We start from the raw sequence: 25,773 nt of genomic DNA, 5'->3' as shown, positions 1-25,773 counted from the left end.
CTGGAAGGAGCGATTTTAACCTGAAACGTGAGAATGCACGAGTCTGGAATTATCGAAGTAGGGAGGGGTAATTTTGATTTGAAATGGGAGGATGTACGATTTTAGAAATTATTGAAATTAGGAGTAATTTTAACCCGAAGTATGAGAATGTACGACTTTGGAAACGATGGAAGTAAAAAGGAATAATGTTTTGATATGAAATGTGAGAATGTGTGAGTTTAGAAACGATCGAAGCAAAAAGGAGTAATTTTAATCTGAAATATGAGAATGTATAAATCCGGGAACGATCGAAGTAAAAATGAGTAATTTTAATCTGAAACATGAGAATGTACGACTCCGGAAACGATCGAAGTAAAAAAGGAGTAATTTTAGTCTGAAATATGCGAATGCACGGCGAAAAGAATTTTCTGATACTCGATGAATTAATATTTGTTGAGAGTGGAGTATAAAAACTTTGAAGAATCGATATGAAAATACGACAAGACAAACGACGATGCAGAAACTTTTTCTTTCAAATCACGAGAGATAAATATACTTTTTCAAGCTATCGCGGTATTAATCGTGGTAAACGATTATCAGTTTTGCGTATACAGAATTTAGATTAAATGTACAGTGTGCTCCGCTCGAAACGAGCAACCGAATATCTTAATTTCGAAAATACGGAGTCAAGGACGCAATTCGCGGAATACGATGCAGAAAATATTTCTTTCGCAAAATCAATGCTTCCTGAACTTTCAACTATATCTACATAACTGTAACCATATCTTCTAATGTCACAGCCGACGCAAAATCTAATTCAATATTCCAATCTCTGAGATGATCTTGACCATCGATAGCGATCGATAGACTGTGTGTGTTCCTCTCGACGTTTTTATCTTATTTATCATTCAACGACTCTATTCGCCGTAATTGGGCAAAAAAGAAAAACTTCAGGTAGACGAAAACACAGCGTGGAAATTACAGAGAAAGCAAGGTGAAAGGAAATATGTTCAACAAATTGCTGTTTTTCGAAGCTGATAATTTCACGGTAATATCAGAAATCATGTTCGTGATATCGAGCAAGAGCGGTACCGCGTCACAGGACGAACAAATAATATTTTTCACGGATGCTGCGCGAAGCATGTTAAGTATCCTTCCGTACCGCTGTAATCTCGTTCATTATAAATAACAATTTGAACGCGCCTCGTTAAAGGCAACGTCCGGGCGTGTAACAACGCGTTGTATCGCGTTTCAAGACAAGTCGAAGGAACGATTATTTTCACACCCTCTGAGCTCATTAATTTTACGGAAAGGAGGATCCGTACACACACGCGTCTACTTAAATGGTAATCACGTTTAAGAATTAGCTGAGCCAGCGAACGCGTTCACGTGCCGATGAAAAGAAAAGTAAAACATATTCGTGTTAGAAAGCGAGGGCATTAGTTCTCTCGTATAGTTACATTCTCCTGGCGGCGCAATTATGTCAAGAACGTTGGTAATAACAAGTGTACAGGTTTCCTTTAAAAGAACCGATTAAGAGATGTTACAACCGCAGAAAAATTATACGAATTACTCACCGCATAACTTAATGCGTTTCTTCTAATTGTCGGAGAGAGTAATGCAACATACGGGACGACGTTGGACGATGTCGATGACTTTTGAGAGAAAAATCTTCGCGACGAAAGTTGCACGCGTCGCGGGGAATAAATTATCGAAGCGTTAATCGCGGTAATAAAATTATCATACTTTTCCAGTTAGACGATGATGTTCAGTTGGCAACATTTTTTTCCAGCCGCGTGGACGTTGTTACTGCGCGAAAGAAATATATTCTTATATTCTTGGTACATGTTTTATAAATATTTATATCTCTCGAGTCCTCTTTCGAATAAAAAATTTACTCACAGACGAGAATGATGGGTAAAATTGTTGTTCGAGTAAAGAATTTCGTGTAACAAAATAGAAAGAAAAAAAGATGTAGAGTGCAATATTTTGTGCTTCTGATTTTGTTTGTTTACTTCAAAGTAGGAATTACTCCGTGTATTTATACTTTTTTTTTTTTTACTTCAAAATTACTCCATGTATTTGTATCTTATTTGTTCACTTCGAAGTGGAAATCACTTCTTGTATTTATATATGGAAATTAAATTTTCCTGTCTTCTATTTCTGCATTTGTGAGGAAGTGCATACAGAACTGTACAACTTGAATTAATGTTTACAATTAGGTTTGTATATCAAGGACTTACCGTATTACAAAATTACACGTTAGAATGATTGTCGTAGCGTTGATTTTAGAATCGAACGTGACTCAGATCACTTTCAATGGACATACTTCGGTGTGTTCAAAATCATTGCTTTGACTTTATGGAATGACATAAAATACATGCAACACGGTAACGCGAGCTCCTAGGTACTATAGTACGTTTACAAAGCGCACATGATCGATCGGTGAGTCACTAACATATTGAAATAAGTATTGAGTTCAAGGGCGGTCTCACTTCACAAACGAACATTATGACGCCTCTGCGATTCGATGAAATGGTTATGGTCTTTACCGAAGAAAACTCCGACCCATAGATTAGACGATTAAACGTTTATTGCTCTTGTATCGACGATCAATTACAGCTGTAACTATTTGTCCAAATTTTTTGTATTATAGTATTCAAATTTTTGAGTGATTCGAATATGTAACAGACTATTCGATACCTGAATAATTTGAAGTGGGTTATAAACCAAATCTCTAGATCTCTTTTGTATTTCTCGAATAAACATATTCAAATACTGAAATATTCGAATCGTAAGTAATCAGATACAAAAGTATTCGAATAATAAATATTCAAGTACCAAAATATTTGAATAGTAACTATTTAGATATTCAAATATTCAAATAAGAACATTCACATACTCAAACATTTGAATAACGATATTCGTGTACTCAAAAATTTGAATAATGATATTCACAGACTGAGATATTTGAATACTAAAATATTCAAATAAGAATATTCAGATATTCGAATAATGATATTCGCGTATTCAGAAATTCAAATAACGATATTCACACACTTGGATATTCAACTATTAAAATATACGAAGCTTGGTATTCGAATACCCAAAAAAAAGTATACGAATAAATAATTATTCGAATAGCTAAGTGTACCCAATGCGCTCCCTGTTGTAACTAAAAATTCTCATTGTTCCTTCTCAACAAAAGAAACCTACTTCGAAGAGATGATAAATGAATAAACTAGGACAGAATATATTTCACGGTACATTTTCTTGCGTAAAGCTGTTAAATTTAACACGTTTCAGTCGCTGCCCGCATCGTAAACTATTACGGTATAGTTCTCTGCTTTCCCAGTTAAATCAGAATTTCAATAAGTGTAACAATAACCCAACGGACCATGAGCCTCCATTTCGGTGCTGCAGACTGTTCCCTGTTGACCATTTTCTTTCCTATCATGGTGTCTGTGATACCTTAAGATATTCAAATATGTAAGAATCTCGAGTTAACGGATTGCTCGGCCTATTGAGTTCGCACGACTTGCTCTGAATGCTTAATATTGGGGATAGAATCATAAATTTCGAATCGTTGGCAACTGTGTATCCATTGGGTTACAAAAAGATTCGAATGTTTTCCATCAGAGACTTCAATGCCCAATACGGACGAGAACGATTGAAAAAAAAAAAGAAAAAGCAACAAATAAGCTTCGAGATTTACAAGATTTATAATATTGACTGAATGAAGTAAACAAAAAATGCTCGGTCGACGTGGATGGAAAAATTAATCTCGACAAAATTAGAACCGATTTTCGAATCGCTTTCACAATCGATAAACATTTAATTATCAGCGAACTCGTAAATATTGATATTTATTCGTGATATTTTATAGAAATTTCTTACTGTTGATGATTACAGACTGCTCTTTTCAATTATTCATCTAATCCCGAAGATTGCGACTTAAATTACGAAACGAGTCACGTACACGAACACGGGAAATTTAAAACTCGAACTTTCATTTTTAATGGGCAGATCGTTCGATCGTGGAATCGTTGAACGTTTCTCGGTTCATTGGAAATTTAAGGCACAACCGGCCAAGTCATCGAAATTATCCATAAATGTCGTCTATAAATATCATGGTTCGATGGACAGGAAATTTAACTACGATTGAACTTATACGCGGACAAATCAATGTTTGATTAATGTCGACGAGCCAACAGCGTTGTACGAGTGTACCGTGTACTAGTGCAAGCTTTGTTTTTAAGCTTACATTATTTTATGATAAACCAGACAAGCACACTAATATTGCATCTAATTATAGAAATTAAGTAATTAATCGTTACCATTGAATGCCTGTATTCGTTCGTTATTTTTTAAACTAAATACATAAATAGTATCGTGTTCTCTACACCTCGTAAAACTAAATTAACTAAATATGTAAATAATAATAGACGATCTCCACATTCAGAATCCAAGAAAAAAGTCCTAATGAGCATGAGTCGGCAAACTTCTTCGTTCTAAGATATACTCGATTTAAGTTTCAGCAGAATTACACGCCGACAGAAGGAAATATGTTATGTATCCGATAAAAAACCAAAGATGTGAAAAATTCTGATTTGAATAAAAATTAAACGCAACGAATGAAATATAAAGTAACTTTATTATTATAACAATTTCAACCAACTGTTTCGAGCCTTCTTCGGTAATATAGATATACGAGGTCAACAATTGTTTGAAAAATTATTTATACCTATACAAAATCGTACCTGGCGTACGATTAACAACACTGGAGAGTGTTGTTCACTGAAAAGAGTGAACTCTATATACTGTACACACAGTATCGAATAAATGTATTATACTATGAAACATAGATTTTGTAATAAACATATTATTTTGTAATAAAAATATAAATAACGAGAATTCTCCGAAATTTCGATCAATTTAGAATATTACATACAAAAATGTATCGTACCAACAATACGTAATTTTTAAATACAATATTCTGTGAGAAAAAGAGTCGGTTGAATCACCTCGTAAATCGACGAAGATACGTCGCTATAAAGTGAAATTTCGTCGGTGTATTGCAAGGAGTAATTGTACGTAACAATTGTATCAAGTCTCGATGAAAGAGTCCAACTCCGTTCGTTGTAGAGGTTTTCTGGTACACGTGTACTGGTTATCTCACGTTGCGGCGCGCGCGCAAGTCGTTATTGGCGGGCTGATGAGGAGACAGGCGCGAGAGTAGTACGCGAGTGCGCTGCACGTACGTAAGAATACGCGCGCGGCCGTGGTCGCGCCACGCGATTTGCGCAAACGTCTTGATCGCTCGTCTACCAGGCGAGCATAAGACAAAAGCGTGGATACGCCGCGTGTGTCAGCGGCGGCCGGGACCACGTGACCGCGTCGCGAGACACGCGTGCGTGACGAGACACGTGAGGGTGCCGCGCTCGTCACTGCGGCCCGCCGAGTTAAAAGTTACGCGCCGTTCCACACCACGTACCACCACGTGCACGGCTACCTGCGTATTGGAGCGAGGAGCTTGTCAACGATTCGGGAAACAGAATTCATTGACGAACGCCTGGCGAACCGGCGAACGAAACGTGTACCGCGATTCCGGGGCATTGCACCTACGTAGCGTTCGTAACGTTTTCGGGTATTGCTAGCGCTGAGAAACCGGACGCGTTAATATGAAAATAAATTCAAAGGAGAGGTAAAATGTAAGTTCCAAAGTAGACGTTTAATCTCGCGTACGAACTTCTCGGAAACTTCGGATTAAAAGTACGCAACCGATATTGTCTTCGAAAGTTCGATCAACGTTGAGATATTCGCACCAAGTGAATAATAATAATTTTTTATATTTTAACGGGATTTGTTTATCTTAGAATTTTACCTCGAGGATTTGTTTATCTTTTGTTCGATAATTAATACAATTTTGAGAAACGTTTGTTCGATCAACGTTGAGATATTCGCACCAAGTGAATAATAATAATTTTTAATATTTCAACGGGATTCGTTTATCTTAGAATTTTACCTCGAGGATTTGTTTATCTTTTGTTCGATAATTAATACAATTTTGAGAAACGTTTGTTCGATCAACGTTGAGATATTCGCACGGAGTGAATAATAATAATTTATGATATTTTAACGGGATTCGTTTATCTTAGAATTTTACCTCGAGGATTTAAATAGGAGGATTTATTTATCTTTTATTCGATAATTAATTGATACAATTTTGAGAAACGTTTGAACAGTTGTCTCGTGAATTAGCGTTAAGTACTGTTTAATTTCGCGGGTTACTACGATGTTCTAAACCGTGTAAATACTTCGTTACACACAAGTGTATTCGTACGAAGAACGCAAATACACTTATATATGTACATTTCGCGCACGTATATCTACACAAATATACAATTCGAACTAACAAAACAATATTTTCCCAAATCGCGTTAATTTTCCCATTAATCGATGCAAACGACAATCTACCGAAATCGACTATTTAACATTCTCATTTCCCATCGTTTACCTTACACTTTACACAAGTTTCATTACCTTAGAAACAACACCGTAAATAATTTCAAAAATAACTCTCTACTTAATCGCTCAAACTTCGAGAACAAAGTACCAATCGTTCTATCTCATTAATTTCCAATTAATCTTCCTCGCGCTCGATATCCAAACCAAATGCGTCGTTATAAAATATAAAATCCAACATAAATTATACAAAACTATCCAGACCGTTAAAAAAAAAAAAAATAAAGAAGAACAACCCAAGATACATTCGTAATAATAATCTTACTTTCCGACAAAATATCATCATCCGTCCTCACTATAAACAAACGTCTCGATATTTGTTTCAATTTTTTATCAATCCATCGACTAACGGACGCTTCACGGGGTACGTACGGGTCCCGTGAACCGATTCACGATCGTTTGTTGGTGCATTTGTTGCTTAATTCGCGGGTTCGGAATGCGAGCTGCTTAAGGAGGCTCGACGATCTTCGAGCCGTGGAAAAGAAAAATAAAATGAGAGAAAGAGAGTGAGAGAGAGAGAGAGAGAGAGAGAGAAGCGGCTCACCGGTGGCGCGTGTCCCTGAACTCGATACTTTCGCCGCCATTGTGTGCTCATTGCAAAAGGATTTTTGCATCGGTGCTGTAAGCGTGCGCTATGCTTTAAAACGAGCCAATAAATTAATGCCACCAGGCGAGCAGGAAGCGAGGAGCGCGCGCGGCGCACTTTTGCAAAAAACCTATTGTTAACATGCTACCCTGTTAAGTATGTAATAATGTTTCAACAATCTGCCGTGCAATTTAACAACCGTTTTGCAATGCACGGTACGCGGGTGTGCGTGCCACGTTACAAATATTAAACGCGTATGTGTGGACGCCGCGTCAATTTGGCTACGCGCGCGGGAAAACAAGTTTCGAACGAGTAACTACTCCCTACGCTGTAAATCATTTTTTATCCAACTTCGCACGGACTTTTTCTCTTATTTATCAACCGTTCAAGAATGAGTACCTGCTACCTCATGTTTCTTTGATCTTGAACGCTCGTAACGTTATTGTTCGTTTTATTGTTCGTACGGTGAGTCATTTTTTCTTTTTTTTTTCTTTTTCTTTTTCTTACGTCGAGGCTGGTGATTCGAAAAGTATACGGAGAAATCGTTCGATTGTTCATCGAAGAGAAAATTTCAATTTTCTGGTCTTTTACGTCAGATTTACGGTATTGTGCGTAACGAGGAAAGTAGGTAGCACGAGGAAACGTTTTATTATTCTTCGCGACAATGTTTCGAATAAATACGTGAACTTTAACAAATGGTCGTTGGGGTAACGAAAGTTTCATGTTGGCGAGAAATTGTACGAGCTTTACCACGAATTGTAACGTCTTCTATGTGATAAAATACGATTGATAGTAAATACTTTTGATCTTTTCAGGTGAGAGATGTTAACGAAGATATTGTACACTTGTGCACGAGATGCACTTGCAATTTGAAACGAACAAGGGGAGTACGTTGCAGACCCTTCACAGATGGTCAAGGACGATTGCTATATTTTGTTCAATCGACTCTATTCAAGAAACGGAGACTTTTATAAAAAAAATTGAACAATTTTAGGGAGAAACTTCCCTATTCAGAAACTCCCCAATTTGGTGGCTCGTATACAACGAGGGGCGCCCTAAAATTAACTTAAAGAATTCTCATTTTGTTTCATCGACTCTAGTCACGCGTTCGAATGCTCACGGAATAGAGACTTCTGCAAAAAGCGAAGAGTTTAGGATCGAGAAACGTCCCCCGCTGCGAAACCCCCCCGTTTAACGACTCCTGCGCAACAAGGGGGCCTCGAAACCGTGAGACCTGAAGAAAATCGCTACATTTTACTCCGTCGACTCCGTTCGTGTGTTAAAACACGCAGAACGAACGATGGGTCACTCGAAACCCGACTTTTACAACTAAAACTTCCGCCGATCGGAAAGGTCTTCGCTGCACAACTATGTAACTCGAACCTCAAAGTATTTCAAGTATTTCCCTGCACCGATTTTGTGATAATTTGTCAATCTTTTTTTACAACAAACCTACGTATTTTTTCTCTACGAATATTTGCAAAATTCAAGGGAAAAAGTTACACTTTGGAATCTGTTTGTGGGTAACTTGAACCTCGAAATATTTCCCTGCATTAATTTGTAAATTCTTTTTACAACAAACCTACGTATTTTTTCTCTACGATGAACCTATTTGTGAAATTCAAGGGAAAAAGTTACACTTTGGAATCTGTTTATGGGTAACTCGAACCTCGAAGTATTTCCCTGCACTGATTCTGTGATGATTTGTAAATCTTTTTTACAATAAACCTACGTATTTTTTCTCTACGATAAACCTATTTGCAAAATTCAAGGGAAAAAATTACACTTTGGAATCTGTTTGCGTGATTTTGTCACGGGTCGTAAATGACCCGAGTTCGATCTCAACTAAGCATCCTTCGAGAATTAAGATGCTCGCGAAATGGAGACTCGATCGAAACTCTATCAACCCTTTACACTCGAAGCTTTTCTGCTACCAGAAACTAGCACCACAATCCTTCAAATCGTGTAATTAATTTAAAACGAAACATTCTCCTTTCAACGTTTCATACACGTATCTTTACATCTTACGAGAAAGGAGTAATTGAATTTTAATTTCAATTCCAAACCACGATGGTTCTCCAAATTGGACTAAGTGCACCGAATTAAGTGACGATCGAGGGTCGCCTCTCGAGTGGAAAGGGTTAAAAAATCGAGAAGCTTCGAATCGTGTAATTAATTTAAAACGAAACATTTTCATTTCAACGTTTCATACACATACCTTTACATCTTAAAAGAAAGGAATAATTGAATTTTAATTTCAATTCCAAACCACGATGGTTCTCCAAATTGGACTAAGTGCACCGAATTAAGTGACGATCGAGGATCGCTTCTCGAGTGGAAAGGGTTAAAAAATCGAGAAGCTTCGGATCGTGAAACGTCCCTTACGAGAGTAAAAGGGGGTGGGGGGTAAACGTGCACAGCTGCAGGCCGATTTGAGTCCCCCTTAACGCGACGCGTGCCCGCCCGGCCGCCACGGATGGCGATCGGAATTCCACTTTCCACGTGGGGCATATTTCTTGCCTTTTGTCCGCACTCGGAAGCGAGGCACAGGCATCGTTGCGCTCATAAATAAGGCATAACCGTGAACGCGGGCGTAGGCGAGCCAACCTGGGCCCCGTTCGTGTGCGTTCACGAGCACGACGTGTCCTCGACTTCTTGTCTACACAATGAGGGTAAAAGAGCACGGAGTTGAGCTCGAGGGGTAAAAAAAAAGAAGAAAAAAAAAAAGGAAAAAAGAAGAAGAGTACCGTCAAGTGCCCACTTAGAGCGCGCTTTTGGCTCGGTATTTAAGAGCGTATTATTCCCCCTGTACATTTATCCGCGTACATTTGAGCGGAAACTGTGGGCAGACACCCTGAATATCCCTCCTTTATTAGCGATGTTAACCCTCTGCCGACGTAGCGATGGGAACGAGACGCGTTTACGATATTCCGTGCATTCGCGTTTCAAATTGACTCTCGCGCGCGAAAGGGAGAACGTGTTTAAACAATTCGAGACGTATGCAGTTCCGTGACCGTTGTACCGATAACGATTGAATTATACTCACGATTCACCGGGAACGTAAGATACGATAGCGATGCTCGAGAAACGTTTGACACTCTGAACGTTCACTAGAATTGCCAAGTTTTTGGGATTCGTGGTTAACCAGACAGGCTGTATCGTTTGATTTTAGAAGGAGCGAAGAATTGAATATATTTCGTGTTACAGTCACGTGATACGAGACTTTTGAAAGGCAGATTCGTTTAACGAAAATGAAATAGTTAAAGGATTTCATCTCTATCTATCTGGTGTTACTTACTGTTCCTCGAGTCGAGTTCAGGCAACTATCGATTTCTAAATCTGTATCTGTTCCTCGAGTTGAGTTCAGACAACTTCTATCAACTTCTAAGTCGACCACTGTTCCTCGAGTTAAATTTAGACAACCTCTAACAATTTCTAAGTTAGCTCCTGTTCCTCGAGTCGAAATCAGACAACTTCTATCAACTTCTAAGTTGACCACTGTTCCTCGAGTTAAATTTAGACAACTTCTGCCGATCGTTAACTCAGCTTCTGTTCCTTAATTCGAGTTCAGACAATTTCTATCAACTTCTAAGTCGACCACTGTTCCTCAAGTCAAATTTAGACAACCTCTATCAATTTCTAAGTTAGCTCCTGTTCCTCGAGTCGAGTTCAGACAATTTCTATCAATTTCTAAGTCAACCACTGTCCCTCGAGTTAAATTTAGACAACCTCTATCAATTTCTAAGTTAGCTCCTGTTCCTCAAGTCGAGTTCAGATAACTTCTAAGTCGACTACTGTCCCTCGAGTTAAATTTAGACAACCTCTAACAATTTCTAAGTTAGCTCCAATTCCTCGAGTCGAGATCAGACAACTTCTATCAATATCTAAGTTAGCACCAGTTCCTCAAATCAAGTTCAGACAACTTCTATCAATTTCTAAGTCAGTTCTCCATTCGTCGAGTCTCTGGTTAAACACTGCCCCTTATTTAGAATAAATCTAGTACTCATAAGAGTCCAAACACTACCATGAAACACCCTGTACGCGAAGATTTGAAAATCGCACGAAGATTTGCACAATTATCGTCGAGTTGTAACGATGCTAAGCTTATCTCGTTTCAAGCCAGGCAAGAACAATCCTGTAAGGTAATTTCACGATTTTGTTGTCTTCCACGGCTACAAAGTTGCTCTTCGAACGTATTAACGTTTGCAATAGTCGCGTTTCGCTCATGGTTTTCCCGGCACGAATATGTTCGTATGGCAGCTTACTTCGCGGCTAAAGAGGCTAAGGTAAGATTAAGAATCGTGACCGGTTAATACGAACCATCGTGCGCCACGACTCTCAAGAATTTTCGATACTAGGTATCCGGGTTACGATATATTTACCGGACACCAGGATAATACGGACGAAAGAAATTATTTATTGAACGATAAAATAGCCTTTTACCCCAACGTAGCAACTTACCGTGACGGAAAAATGTTTTATTTCACAGCTGGGACTAGCCTGCGACATAACTTAAGCCAGGGATGGGGAACCTACCGGTCGTTTCCAATATTTTGTCAATTATGTACCTAATTCTCGAACAGTGTTTATTTTAAATATGTGAAAATAGAATGTGTTATTTTAAATTAATTGTACATTCTCGAACAGTGTCTATTTTAAATATGTAAAAATAAAATGTGTTATTTTAAATTAATTGTACATTCTCGAACAGTGTTTATTTTAAATATGTCAAAATTAAATGTGTTATTTTAAATTAATTGTACATTCTCGAACAGTGTTTATTTTAAATATGTCAAAATTAAATATGTTATTTTAAATTAATTGTACATTCTCGAACAGTGTTTATTTTAAATATGTGAAAATAAAATGTGTTATTTTAAATTAATTGTACATTCTCGAACAGTGTTTCTTTTAAATATGTAAAAATCAAATGTGTTATTTTAAATTAATTGTACATTCTCGAACAGTGTTTATTTTAAATATGTGAAAATAAAAGAACCAGCTTTTTGATATTTAGACGATTCGATAGAACGACGTTTCGACTCTCTTCGTTAGAGGTCTTTTCAGGTACGTATTAATTAAAAACATAAAAGTCTCTTGTAAATAGAATAGTGTACGAAATAGGGAACGACAAATGCTTTATGTGAGAAAACTTCAATGAAAGGATATAGTACTCAAGACCTACTGTCTTGTAGCAAAATTGATCTTTATTTTTTCATTAAAATGAGTGCAATGTCGAATAGAGGAGTCAAGAAAAATTAAAAGATCGCATCGAGAGTACACGATTAACTGAAAAATGATGAAAATGTAAGAAAAATGTGTCAAATTAATACCTTGCTCTAGCAAACTGTATAATAATGAAAATGTAACAAAAAGTATCAAATTAATACCTTGTCCTACCAAACTGTAAAATGATGAAAATGTAACAAAAAGTATCACATTAATACCTTGTCCTACCAAACTGTAAAATGATGAAAATGTAACAAAAAGTATCAAATTAATACCTTGACCTACCAAACAGAAAAATGATGAAAATGTAACAAAAAGTATCACATTAATACCTTGCTGTAGCAAACTGAAAAATGATGAAAATTTAACAAAAAGTATAAAATTAATACCTTGCCCTAGCAAACAGAAAAATGATGAAAACGTAACGAAAAGTATAAAATGGATACCTTGCCCTACTAAACGTAAAAGAAAATTATTCAACCACAGGATAATGAGACAATAGAACAGTCACGTGGAGGGTCAAGAGCACGAGGAGAAGCGGAAGTCACACGATACTGCGTTACGAGTCGTGATGAGACTCTGTGATACAATATCCAAATATCGTACTCGTTGGTCGAAAAAAGTTAAACACATCGATGTTATCGTTGGCGTGACACACTTTTCCAATGTCCGTTTAAAGATTCGAAGTATTACTCATCTGTGATTTAACGCGAACCGTCTCAAAAATTCTTTTTTACAATAGCTTCGACAATTGTGATCTCGTACGATTATTCTACTTTCTTCCTTTTTGTTTTCTTAAATAAATTCTACCGTATAATCACAGTAATAAATACGACACGATCACCGAAAATTTGTATCATTTCTCAACAATTGTCCAACGTTTCGGAAATTATTTTTCTATTCACTCGTCCCTTTCTCTTTCTCTGTTTTTACAGAATAAATCGTATCCACTGTACCGTACGATTACGATAATAAATACGGTACGATTATCGAACATTTTCCCTTTTCTTAACCAGCTACCAGCAATGGTGGATTGGTCTTATTAAGGTTTGCACAAGGAGGATACGTATCCACGCGGTGTCTGCCTAAACGCGTTCCCGATAATATCGTAATACGGTGGAAGTATTTTACCTGAAAAGCGTGACTTGCTCAGCCGTATAATCATAATTCCAGTCGCTGTTTTTCCGTTGGTCTTTCGCTTAAAATCGCCGCGGATACATCGAAGGATTTCGCGGCCAGCATTGTGCACGAGATACAGTCAATCCTCCCCCCCTTAGAGCGAGTTTACGGTACCGATTTATCAGAAACACCATTTAAAGATGAGAAGCGTTATTTTTTTAGAAACGTGACTGGTTAATCGCTACCATCGCCAATTCTTCACCCCAGTTATTAACCGGCTATAGGATCGGCTAGGATGCATCCTACACCACGATTGCACCGATTGAACACGTTTGTTCGTATTCGGTGATAGGTCTTACGTTGATAGGTGTACTACTCGGTTTTTGCTCGCTGGGAGTTAGCTCTTTTCATAAAACTTCTCTTGAGAACCGTTCTAGATTTTTCTTTTTTTATATTTATAACTTCATCACGATACAACGGATACTTGATCGTTACGGGAAAACGGAGCTGAAAATTACCGTACCGATCGAGGTTCGTGCAGAGAAACGAAATTCCTGTTTAGATAACAATGAAGAATAACAAGTAAAATATAAAGAATTTTTAACGCGTCACTTGTTGGATAAATATTATATCATTTGTATGGAACGTATATTAAGTTATCTGAATAGCTATTCGATTGAATAAATATTGAGAAAAAGTTTTCTTTGAAAGATTTTAGACGTTTTTTATTATTTGAATAAAATTCTATCCGTGTCTGGATTCGTGCAATAATCAAGGATGAAGTTACCATTTGGTTCCTATTTGCGTTCTAAAATTATTTCTTATAATAAATTAAAAATATAAGTGCCTTTAAAACACGAAAATTTATAATTGGTTAAACAACTCCGAGAAAAATGAAATTTTATTCTCTACACTGTTCGAGGTACATCGATTCTTCTCGAACAGTATATTTCGAAATTATCAATTAAAATTTCCACCACGATTAATCAGCGTCGAAAATTGCCCAAAAGAAAAAATTCCGTGTAAAAAAAGTACCAACATTCCATTTACACGTGAATGTCTTTCTTCAAGAACGAAAATTCGTGCAATAATCAAGGGTAAAGTTACCATTTAGTTTCTATTTGCGTTCTAAAATTTTTTCTCATAAGAAATTAAGAATATAAGTGCCTTAAAACACGAAAATTTATAATTGGTTAAATAATTCCGAAAAAAATGAAATTTTATTCTCTACACTGTTCGAGGTACATCGATTCTTCTCGAACAGTATATTTCGAAATTATCAATTAAAATCTGCACCCCGATTAATCACCGTCGAAAATTGTCCAAAAGTAAAAATTCCGTGTAAAAAAAGTACCAACATTCCATTTACACGTGAATGTCTTTCTTGAAGGACGAAAATTTACGAGGCAACGTTACAAGTAGAATAGAAGAACTTGCAGAAGCTCTCGTGTTCCTTTTCTCGTACATTTGTCAATGGAGGATCCGAATTGTTACGTTCTGTTGTGCCAGATACAATATCCGTGGATTTGCATAACACGTCCTCGTTACTGAATTGTCTGAATCCTCGCAGAAAAGAAACGGTAAAAGGAGCACCGCGATGAGAATAAAAGACGAGTTCCTGGCAAGTTTCGTGGGAAACTTACAAATTTTTCAAAAATCCGTATAACAAACGGTTCCCGTATTATCTTCCGACTCTTTGAGCAAGAAGAATGGCAAAACTGAACACGACAAAGGGCAGTATTTGCTCGTGGACTGTTCTGGTACAATTGACAAAGGAAAAGGCGGAACGCTAATGATAACATTAATTGTCGCCAATCAATTCGTAATGTACTTAATGCACGGAAAATGGTCTCAATTGAACCACTCTACTCTCGTCAAATATTACTTCAAACACGTTTATTGATATAATTGTGCAACGAGCAGTACGACGAAATGAAATCTATTGGTAACATTGAACCACGAATGAAAATTACAGAGAGACCTTTGCATCCGTTCAAGGGCTAAGAGTATTTTGTCCTTGAATGGAGTCATTTCGAAGCATTTGCATAGCCAGCTATGAATCAATGTCTCTTTAACAGACGCGTGAAAACGATGAGGAGTATTACAAGATTGAATTCTAATGTTTCGGAAGATCTCAGGTACCGAGTTTGGGAGAGGCGAAGAGTGGTGCTGTAAATAATAGGTTGCTCGATAAGTTTTATCGTTCGATAAGAAATGGAGCTATTAGGTTCGTTTTATTTTTTTTTTGTATGGTACCGCTGTCTGATTAACATTTGTGAAGTTTCACGTAGATCTGTCGACTTATTCGTATATACGTAAGTTTGATGTAGATTTGTCGACTTATTCGTGTATTCGAAAGTTTCATGTAGATTTTTAGACTTATTCGTATATTCGTAAGTTTCGTGTAGATCTGTCGACTTATTCGTAAGTTTCATGTAGATCTGTCGACTTATTCGTAAGTTACATTTAGATCTGTCGACTTATTCGTATATTCGTAAGTTTCATGTAGATCTGTCGACTTATTCGTAAGTTTCGTGTAGATCTGTCGACTTATTCGTGAGTTTCATGTAGATCTGTCGACTTATTCGTAAGTTTCGTGTAGATCTGTCGACTTATTCGTGAGTTTCATGTAGATCTGTCGACTTATTCGTAAGTTTCATGTAGATCTGTCGACTTATCGTATATTCGTAAGTTTCACGTAGATCTGTCGACTTATTCGTATATTCGTAAGTTTCATGTAGATCTGTCGACTTATTCGTAAGTTTCATGTAGATCTGTCGACTTAGTCGTAAGTTTCATGTAGATCTGTCGACTTATTCGTAACTTTCGTGTAGATCTGTCGACTTATTCGTATGTTCGTAAGTTTCATGTAGATCTGTCGACTTATTCGTAAGTTTCGTGTAGATCTGTCGACTTATTCGTATATTCGTAAGTTTTATGTAGATCTGTCGACTTATTCGTATTTTCATGTAGATCTGTCGACTTATTTGTAAATTTCATGTAGATCTGTCGACTTATTCGTAAGTTTCGTGTAGATCTGTCGACTTATACGTATTTTCATGTAGATCTGTCGACTTATTCGTATATTTACAGTTGTTCAAATTTAAAGTGTAATAGTATATTTTTTACAATGAAAAATACGAGAAAACTTATCGAACAACGTGTGTGTCCATGTGCGGATACAACTTTCGTGCACAGTGTACAAAAAGACCAGAACCGATCGAAACGAAAAGAAATCAATCTTTGACAACTTGTAAATTAATTATCGTTCGTCGAGTAAAATTCGGTCAATCTCTGGGTCAGCGCGTATTCCTCGAGTAAAAGTCGATCGAGCTCTGTCAGCTTCTAAGTCAGCTCCTGTTCTACGAGTGAAATTCAATCAACCTCTTTCTATTTATATATCATCGGCTTCCAAGTCAGTTCCTGTTCCACGAGTCAAATTCAATCAACCTCTTTCTATCTGAAAGCCAGTTCCTGTTCCTCGAGTCGAATTCAGTCAACCTATATCAGCTTCCGAGTCAACTATTGTTCCACGATTCGAATTCAGTCAACCTATATCAGCTTCCGAGTCAACTATCGTTCCACGAGTCGAATTCCATCAATATCTAAGTTCCTCGAGTCGAATTATACAGCGAATATAAAAAAAAAACTCTGTACGCCAAACGTACGCAAAATGAAATATTAATATTATCGTTTATTAATTTTCGAAATATATTCTGCGTACATTTAGCATTTTTTCAATATTACCGTAGAACGTAAACGTATAATTCGCGGTCTGATGACAAACAGTCGAGTTGTTCACGATTGTTGTAATAAATTTCTCAAAAATACAACAAAGAACGATCGAAATCTCATCGATTTGTTTCTTATCCACCTCGATGCACCAATGAATGTAGAAACGAATCTGGTATAATCGAACAATTATATTTATCCTTTTTTATACGATGTTCGTTTGCGTGTAAACTTTTGATTCACGTAAATGGAGGTCTTACTATTCTTAAAGAGAATGTTCGCGGGCGGCAATTAAGCAATACTCGGTCCGTCGGTTACTTTTAATTGTTCTTAACGAGGCTAAACGCACCCGTGGTCCACGTCACGGCGCATAACAATGAATAACGGTCCCGGTGAACGAGTCCGTTTACTTTGTTCCCTATTGTCACTGTCGACGACAATGGGCCGACCACGCTCGAAATATATATCATTGACGTGCGAACCTCGTGTACCAAATAGTTCCACCTAATTTCGACCAAAATCTGTAAACTCCCATCAATCGTCACGATGATCTCAATATCGTTCAACGCTCCCCTATTTTTAAGAACGAAGCACGCGCGAGATTCGAGATTGAACAAATCAATTCTTGGAAAAAAATTGTTACCTCTGTAACTGAGCAGAAACGTCGATCAGCGATCGATTAACGAGGTAATATTTTTCGGCTGACGAATCGTTGCTTTCGTGTTTCAATCGTTAATAATTTCTATACGAATGATCCTCGGAAATGTAGGCACTTAAATTTGTATTTTAAACGTAAGAAATGTATTCTTTAAATAAAAAGCATCGATTAAGTTTGTTAAATTAAGTTTGTTATCGGGCAGAACAGTGAATCTTGTAATTCGAGCATAACCCTATTTGTGCTCGTTTGTAAGTGCAAGGAATGCATTATCGTCGCGTCACGTGAGCGTGCGTGAACGCACGTTGCCCTACGAAACGTGAGCACGGATTAGCAGTTGTTTTTAAATCGCTCGGAGATAAACTATTATCGCCAACCGCATATTACGTGACGTTACGTGACATTATACGGCGTTACGTGATCATGCAGATCAGTTCACTTGTCTCTTATTTTCTCTCGGGACATACTTTCGTAAACGTAACATGTAAACGATGCAAGAATTGCAGTTCTAGATAATACGAAATCTCGTAATCGTAGGTATCGAAGTATTCGACGCAGTAGGGTATTAGCAGAGAATTCAAATCGACAGGTTATGTCACACCGCATGAAACCTGTCACACCGCATGATTTTATGTGTTCGTAGATTTTGTGCAATCACGTGTGCTCGCGTAACGTGACAATAATACGTCTCTACCCTAACGAAACGCTGGTGGTCTGTCTCACTCGCTCGACACGTGTACCGTTGCCTCTGTTCACACGCAACGTTTTTAATCTCGTAATCGGTAAAAATTTATCGATCGAGTGGCACTTCTGTTGCACGATTGAATAATTGTGTCACACTTAAAGCAGTGCTCGTTTTCGAGTCTCGATGTGGAATAACTACGCTATTAAGATTCTCAAACTCGTGGAGTTACGAGAAAATAGAATTTCGCGAAACACAGCAATCGAAACGAACCACCTGTCAACGCACTGCGCCGTGAAGTTGGCTACGCGCCCCGCGGAATTCGCTGCGCAGGCGACGAATATCGGCGAGGAATTTAAAAAAGCGCGTTTACTCACCGTCAACTCGGCGTTCCGTCCGGCGTCATTGGAGTATCGCCGATGGAAACCCGTCACGCTCGAAAGTATGGTTGACACGATCATGCGGGTACGATGTTTCACTGGTCACGTTTGCATCGAATATCAGAACGTCGAGAAACCATGCACATCGCGTAGGTACCGGAATAAAGGATGCGCGACACGATTGTCGTTGCAGACTGGCGTGTATTTTTGTTTTTACACTTTGTCCGTGGCCGATGCTTGCACGTTATACGCGTTGATGTAATTCGTAACAACGATTTAATGTTCGAGTAACGAGTGTCCAATCGGATATTCGTCTGGTACGATTCACGAAACACACCTGACCACTGGTCGAACGATACTGAGCCGGTGGCAGTCGCGAATCTCCCACTAGGCTTCCCCTTCCCACTCCCCCTTCCCTTAAGCATCGTTGAATAAGCAACCCTTTGCAATCTCCTATGACAAACTAGATATTTTTAACAAGCGATTTAAACTTAAAGTTACATTGGCATTAAATATTTTCACTAAATCGTAAAGAAATTTTATAATACGAAAATATTCATACATGAAAACGTATGATAACAGAAATAGTACGACGACTGCAAAGATATAAATATTTGTATAACATCGAAATGGAAATTAATATCGATATATTTCGTTTATTCAAAAAACTTGCTTTCTTGCCGATATTTAAATATAAAAAATGCGCTAATTAATATTACTATTAAAAAATTAATTTTTTAGAAATTGATCTATAATCAAAATCGTAAAATTGTTAAACTTCACAAACACGTATAAAAGTTATTTACTCTGAATTCTGAGTAATAATCAACCTGCTATAAAAATATTTATCATGAAGTAATGCAACTAAATACTTGTCAATACTTTACAAACTTGTACGTGGTTCCTTTCACTTGGAGAAATAACAGTGTAGAGAAAATATTTGTATATCGATTACGTAAGTATTATATCTGCGTATTATGTTGTACGTACCGAAACACAAAGGCAAGGACGAAGGACGACTTCGAACGCGAGCTATTGTAAACAGTTTGCTAAGCTGTGAAAAGGTTAACACGTCGTAAACAAAGTTGCATACGAATCGAATACACCGTGAAATAGTAAAATAGAATAAAACTCACAAAGGGTAATAATCACGAAACGTATAAATGCAGCAATGAATATCAGCGCACGATTTACTATCTATTGAATTTGTTCAACGTGCAAACTATAGGCTTTCGTTGCGGAACACGTGAAGACACTTTCTTCGTGTTTACCGATATTAAACGTATTTCCTAGCAAGCCAGGCGCGAACTACTTTTCGCGGTGTCTGTGATCTTGTAGTTTAATGATATACTTCGACACACACTATCGTGCACACTATTCCCGGGGGTGTACAGATTATGGTACGGCCTCGACTATAAAACCTTCGAGATAGGCACTTGTGAATCACGCTCATGGTGTAGAAGGCAGCCTCTGGCGCACAATATAAATGTTAATATTCCTCATTTGTTATAACCTGTAGAATGTTGCACGTCGTGCCGCAGGCAAAGAAAAGTACTATCTATGCCGTTAAGGTCTACGCACGGAACCTTCACGTTTTATTTATTTCGTCGCACAAAACACCAGAAGCGCCGTTAAAATGTACGCGGACAACTTGGGAACCATTACGTAATCGCGTATTTTCCAGACGGTCAAGCGACTTCTTTTGTATCAATCAACGGATGATCGCACCCTTTGAAAGGTAATCGCACGCGAATCCATGTATAGCTAACAATAATGTAAAAAAATACCTAACGTGTGCACTTGTTTCACTTGAGCCACTAAAGAAAGATGGTTATGCACGTTTTGTAAACTTCCTTCTTTGTTAATGACTTAAACTTGTTATTTTACGCTATCGTAACACGTAATAGCGCTCGATACAAAAACAAGATTGACATATGATTGTTTACACAATCCAAATATTCATACACCCTTCGATAATGAAAAATCAATTTTATAAAAGAATAATTTAACATTTCAGCTACATTGTTGACATTCTTAACAGCCTAAGATTAATGAAGTTAAAGATACATAAATTTTGAAAATTATTTAAGTATACATATTGTAATACTACATTAAGTGTTTTGAGAGACATTTTTATTCTAAGTGTGGTTATGCAAACTACAAGTGTTATGAAAACTTTGATGGTCATTATTCACAGAACTAATCATTTTGGATTTTAAATATCTTTCGTGAATATGAACAAACTGTTGATTAACGTGAAAATAGAGAAAATAAATAATACGCACATAATCCAGACAAAATGTTTTACGAGAATCGACTAACACCGCCAACTATGAACAAAGCACGACTTTAAGGTCACGATCATCTATTGTCCGTTCGACTCGAAGACGAAGAGTGGGTAAACAAAACCACGTGACTACGACAGGGCTGTATTCACAAGCGATTACACTTCGAATAGATACAAATACAATTGAATTTACCCAAGTTATTATTTATATATGTACAAATAGTATTATTGTTACTACTTTCTAAAAACTCTAACTTTTATAATGATTTTTTAATATATCAACACAATGGACTAATAGGATTCTCCTATCACGTGACCACTTGTTGTTTACATCCACTTCATCTTTAAGTTGATTGGATAATACATATACGAATAAACAGTTATTGATTTAATTTAATTCGAATTTTAAGCTTCTTTTAAAATTCTTTCTTCGATTTTTCAGAAGCTGAATCAACTTAATTCATTTGCAATGAGATAATGTCTTCATTGCAAATGTCCACATTCCTATTACAATCTCTTCCTTGCTTGTGCTATCTTTTTCTATGACACGATTCTCTCACATTCGGTTCTAACCTGACCGCATTCCGGAAAGAATCTGTGTCTCCACCTATCAGAATGCATTTTTTACATCATTTCCATTGCGGGAAATTGCAGCGTTAAGGTGTGTGCTTTAATTTAATTGAATTAGTCGATTGTTTCAGCTATTATTTAAGCAAATACAAACGGTCAATGAAACGAGAAAATAAAGATTCAATATAAATTTCGTATAATGCAAAAATACTTGAATAATTGTCAGATTCACGTATGATATTGGTAAGTCCAAAAATTACCCTCCTAATTTAATTACGAAATTTAGAGATCGTAAAACGAACCAATGAAAATAAATGTTTAGGAGTGAGGAATAAAAAGAACGCGTGTTGAATACTGTCAAACAGTAATCTTCTCAAATTTTTGGTTCGTATAGTATGAGCACCAGAGAATATTTCATCTCGAATTACTAAATATTATTTAAAAGTAATATGTATCCTTCTTAACGTAGCTCATTCATAAAATAAAATACGATTTAAAATAGTTGATCGTAATAAGTACAATTAAATGTCTCAAAATATCTAAAATTAATGTATTACATTTTTCAGAAACACCACCAGATGGCGACCAATTTTAACTGTTTCTCGTAGTTAAATTCCTACTGGTAGGGATTATTACAAACATTTAACCGTATTTTATCAACAATCTACGCTCCCAACTTTATTTTACAAGTAACTTACTTATCGTTTCGATCGAATCGATTATGTTCACAATTTTAAAATTATAGTGATTCGTTTATCCCTTTAGTCTATACATTATTTACTTTCACGAATAATTCGATAAAATTTACTTGCCTGTTAGATGTTAATTCATTTATTTGCTCAAAAAAACTGGACACGGAAACGAACATGCTGTGGAACGAAAGGGAATTACACACTTAGAAAAGTAGTCAACACCGTCACGAAGGAAACTGTCTGCATTAATACCTATTCTACTTGCTGACTCGTTATTGCTATTGTCAGTTCTACGCCAGCAATGCCGAGGAAAAAAAAAGGAAAATTTTGCGCAGGAATGTACAACGTGCTGCTGTAAATCACAGTCTCAACTTTAACGTGTACCTTTCCTGCTGAATCGCCGGGACACGAGAGTACATCGTGAACCAACGTTCTGGGTCTCTGAGACGCAGCCGCTTATATGGCCTGGTACAACATGATGTAGTATGACTTCCTGACCCAGTAGCCCCGCGTCTCCGGGAGCTCTATGGAAGATCGCCACCAGGATAGAATAAATCAACCACATGTATTAAGTTGGTGGACTCAAACTGTTTCTTTGCTTGCTACTTTATTGGACATAAATATAAATGCTACTTGAATAATAACGAGTCGCGCTTTCAGGCTCCGGACGTTGCACGATGAAAAAAGGAATTGGCGAGACGTCGAGCTTTATTATTTGCACCGATGGAGTAGAATTCTTCGTGAATGCATAGTGTCGTTTCGACGATATAGTGTAATGTTTGTTAAGTTACATAAAGTTTATCTCGTATCTTCTAAAACAAGTTCAAGTCTTGAACATTTTCGCGCTTAGTCTAACAAAGTTCCACAGTGGAACCTAAGTATTTGTAGTAAAACTAGATTTACGTAATCGATTCAATTAGTAGAAATTTCCATTAATTTTGAATATTTTGTTTTACAGTGAACAGTTATCATAGTAAAGATGATACGTAAAGTTATGTAATAAATTACGAAATGGTTTCTACTACTAACGGATAAGATCAATATTAGAGGATAAATGCAGACGTTCTCGCTCTGCACGTGTAAAAACGTGTACATTTTTTGGTAGTTTGAGCAAAAAAGTACGCGGTTCTATCGCTCTAAATTATATTTCTTCCAGGAAGAGTAATGTCGTAATTAAAATAGCTATGGTTTGTAACACCATCAGCCTTTTTTATTCGTCACTTTAGAAGATTACAAGAGGTTTGCAAGGGAGTCAACGCCACTTCCTGAGAAATACGGTCACGAGGAACTGCGGTTTTCCGAAGAACCTGATAAAACCACAAACCGTGCGATTGTCCTTGATAAGCGGGTAATGTGTTTCAGTGAAATACTTTCCATTAGTTATTACAGTTGAAAGGAATAACTACCTTATTTCCGTGGGAAATCTATTCACCAACGGGACGAGTTATAATTTACTACCATATTCGTATGGATCAAAGACAGTTCAACTTTAAACACAGCTGCAAGCTATCATCCATCTTCGTGACTCAGAAATATTAACTTTCGCACAAATACTTTTCTAATAATAGTTAGAAACTACAATAAAGGATAAACGTATACGTAAATGTATTTGGTAAATGCTTTTTAGATTAGAACCGAATGTATTGTGCATTTTCCTTGTTCTTTTAGAGCTTGGTTATCAACCTTTTCTACATGCGGTATCGACAGGAAAGAGGAACCATGAATCAACCGGCAGACGTACTAATATCTACAACAGAATTGCGTAATTTAAATTTTGTTACACGTAACGGGCAATAATTTGCAAAAATATTGTTTTTCCGTTTTGAAAAAAAAAAAAAAAACAACTTACCTTTATGTTATAGATTTATCGACTATCGTGGACAATTCTTTAAGATCGTTTACTACCGTCAATTAATTCAGGAGCGGAGAGGTTAATAGCATTTCAATCGGTGATAATACAACACACGTTCGAAACGTCTTCCTCGTTGAAGGGTTCGCGTGCACCCTTTGTTCGACGGTGCGTACACGCGCATCGTTCGCATAAAACGCACGGATGAGTCAGAGTCTCATTGCGCAGCGCGCGCAGCGCCCGTGTTAAAAGGCTCGCCTCTCTTTCTTCCATCCAGCGTGAATTTTCTAACATGCGCGAGCACGGCTCGTGGTCATCGGCATTAGGCAGTCGATATTCCCGGCTCGTGCGACCGGAACAATGAAACGCAGCGAATACAATGCGAGTCACGCCGATCATGCGGATACATCCGACGCGCGGGCTCGCACATGGATGTGTCTCAGCCTGGGACGACACAAAGACGAAAAGGCGGAAACATCGGAGACGATAATAGCAGAAGGGAAAAGAAAGATAAAGAAGAAGAAACAACGACGAAACCAAAGGGCAGAGCAACGAGCGCGCGCGAGCATGATTTACGTACACCGGCAATCGGCTGCATAATTTATCGATTGATCGAAAGCGCATGCGCCGTTGCTCCGTACGCGATTATGCATGCACGACTCCCGAAGAGCACACGGGCAACCGCGCAATCGATCACTGTCCACCTCGCTCGATGACGTTAATGAGGACGATCGGTACTTAGCGATACTTTACCCTGCCGAAGCCATTGCAGCCGATTATATGCGCTGTTTGTTTATGCAACGGGGAAATAATCTACCTGCCGACGCGAGTAAACATGCGCGCGTCTTTTCAGGATACACGTTCAAAAACATTGAGGTACCGGACTGTTGTTGGGATACCCTCATAGAGAACACTTGAATGGAACGATCGATCTTTATAAACTTCCTTATCGAGAAAAATCTGTTAATTAAAATATTCCTCGATTAGACCCTCCAGAACTGTTTATCGAGTTGGGATTGGACAATTAATTCAACGTTTTCAACTGGTGGTCAAGTTTTTAGGATTATAAGGTTAAGAAAACCACGTGTACCGAAACAGTTACCTCAAGGAAATAGCAAGGAAATAAGATTGTTTATCGTCGTTACATGTTTAGAAATTAGAAATGAAAAGTATTATACCACATCGTTTTTAAAATCTTCGTTCACATAACCTACACCTTGACTACAGTGTTCAACATTAACCTTCTTTGTTTCTATATATTTCGTTGTTCTAATTCTAGTATTGTTCATCACTCGGAATCTTTATTTTCTGTATTTTTTAAAGAGGATCTTCCCGTGGGATCGAAATATCGATAAATAAATAAAAAAAAAAGTCAATACCGTCTCGATCGAAAAGCAGCTAAAACTTTGTTTTTCTACCGAAGATGTCCACAGACTTCGTATTCGGATGTTAGTCTCGTTTCATCGTCGTCTCGGCTGCATCTCAACC

General features: G+C 37.3%; 1 protein-coding gene across 1 annotated transcript in view; it reads right to left on the bottom strand.

Moving 5' to 3' along the window:
- LOC143155117 (uncharacterized) overlaps nt 1-19,202 on the bottom strand; it is a 65,885-nt gene extending 46,683 nt beyond the window's left edge. Inside the window, exon 1 of the mRNA XM_076327478.1 lies at nt 18,885-19,202. Coding sequence (XP_076183593.1) covers nt 18,885-18,968 — 84 coding nt within the window. The 5' untranslated portion in view covers nt 18,969-19,202. The remainder of the gene's footprint in view (nt 1-18,884) is intronic.
- Between the last annotated feature and the right edge of the window lie 6,571 nt (nt 19,203-25,773).

Source organism: Ptiloglossa arizonensis, chromosome 2, assembly GCF_051014685.1.
Source record: "Ptiloglossa arizonensis isolate GNS036 chromosome 2, iyPtiAriz1_principal, whole genome shotgun sequence".
Taxonomy (NCBI): domain Eukaryota; kingdom Metazoa; phylum Arthropoda; class Insecta; order Hymenoptera; family Colletidae; genus Ptiloglossa; species Ptiloglossa arizonensis.
The sequence above is the reverse complement of the archived record's forward strand: the minus strand, read 5'-3'. Positions and strand labels throughout refer to the sequence as shown.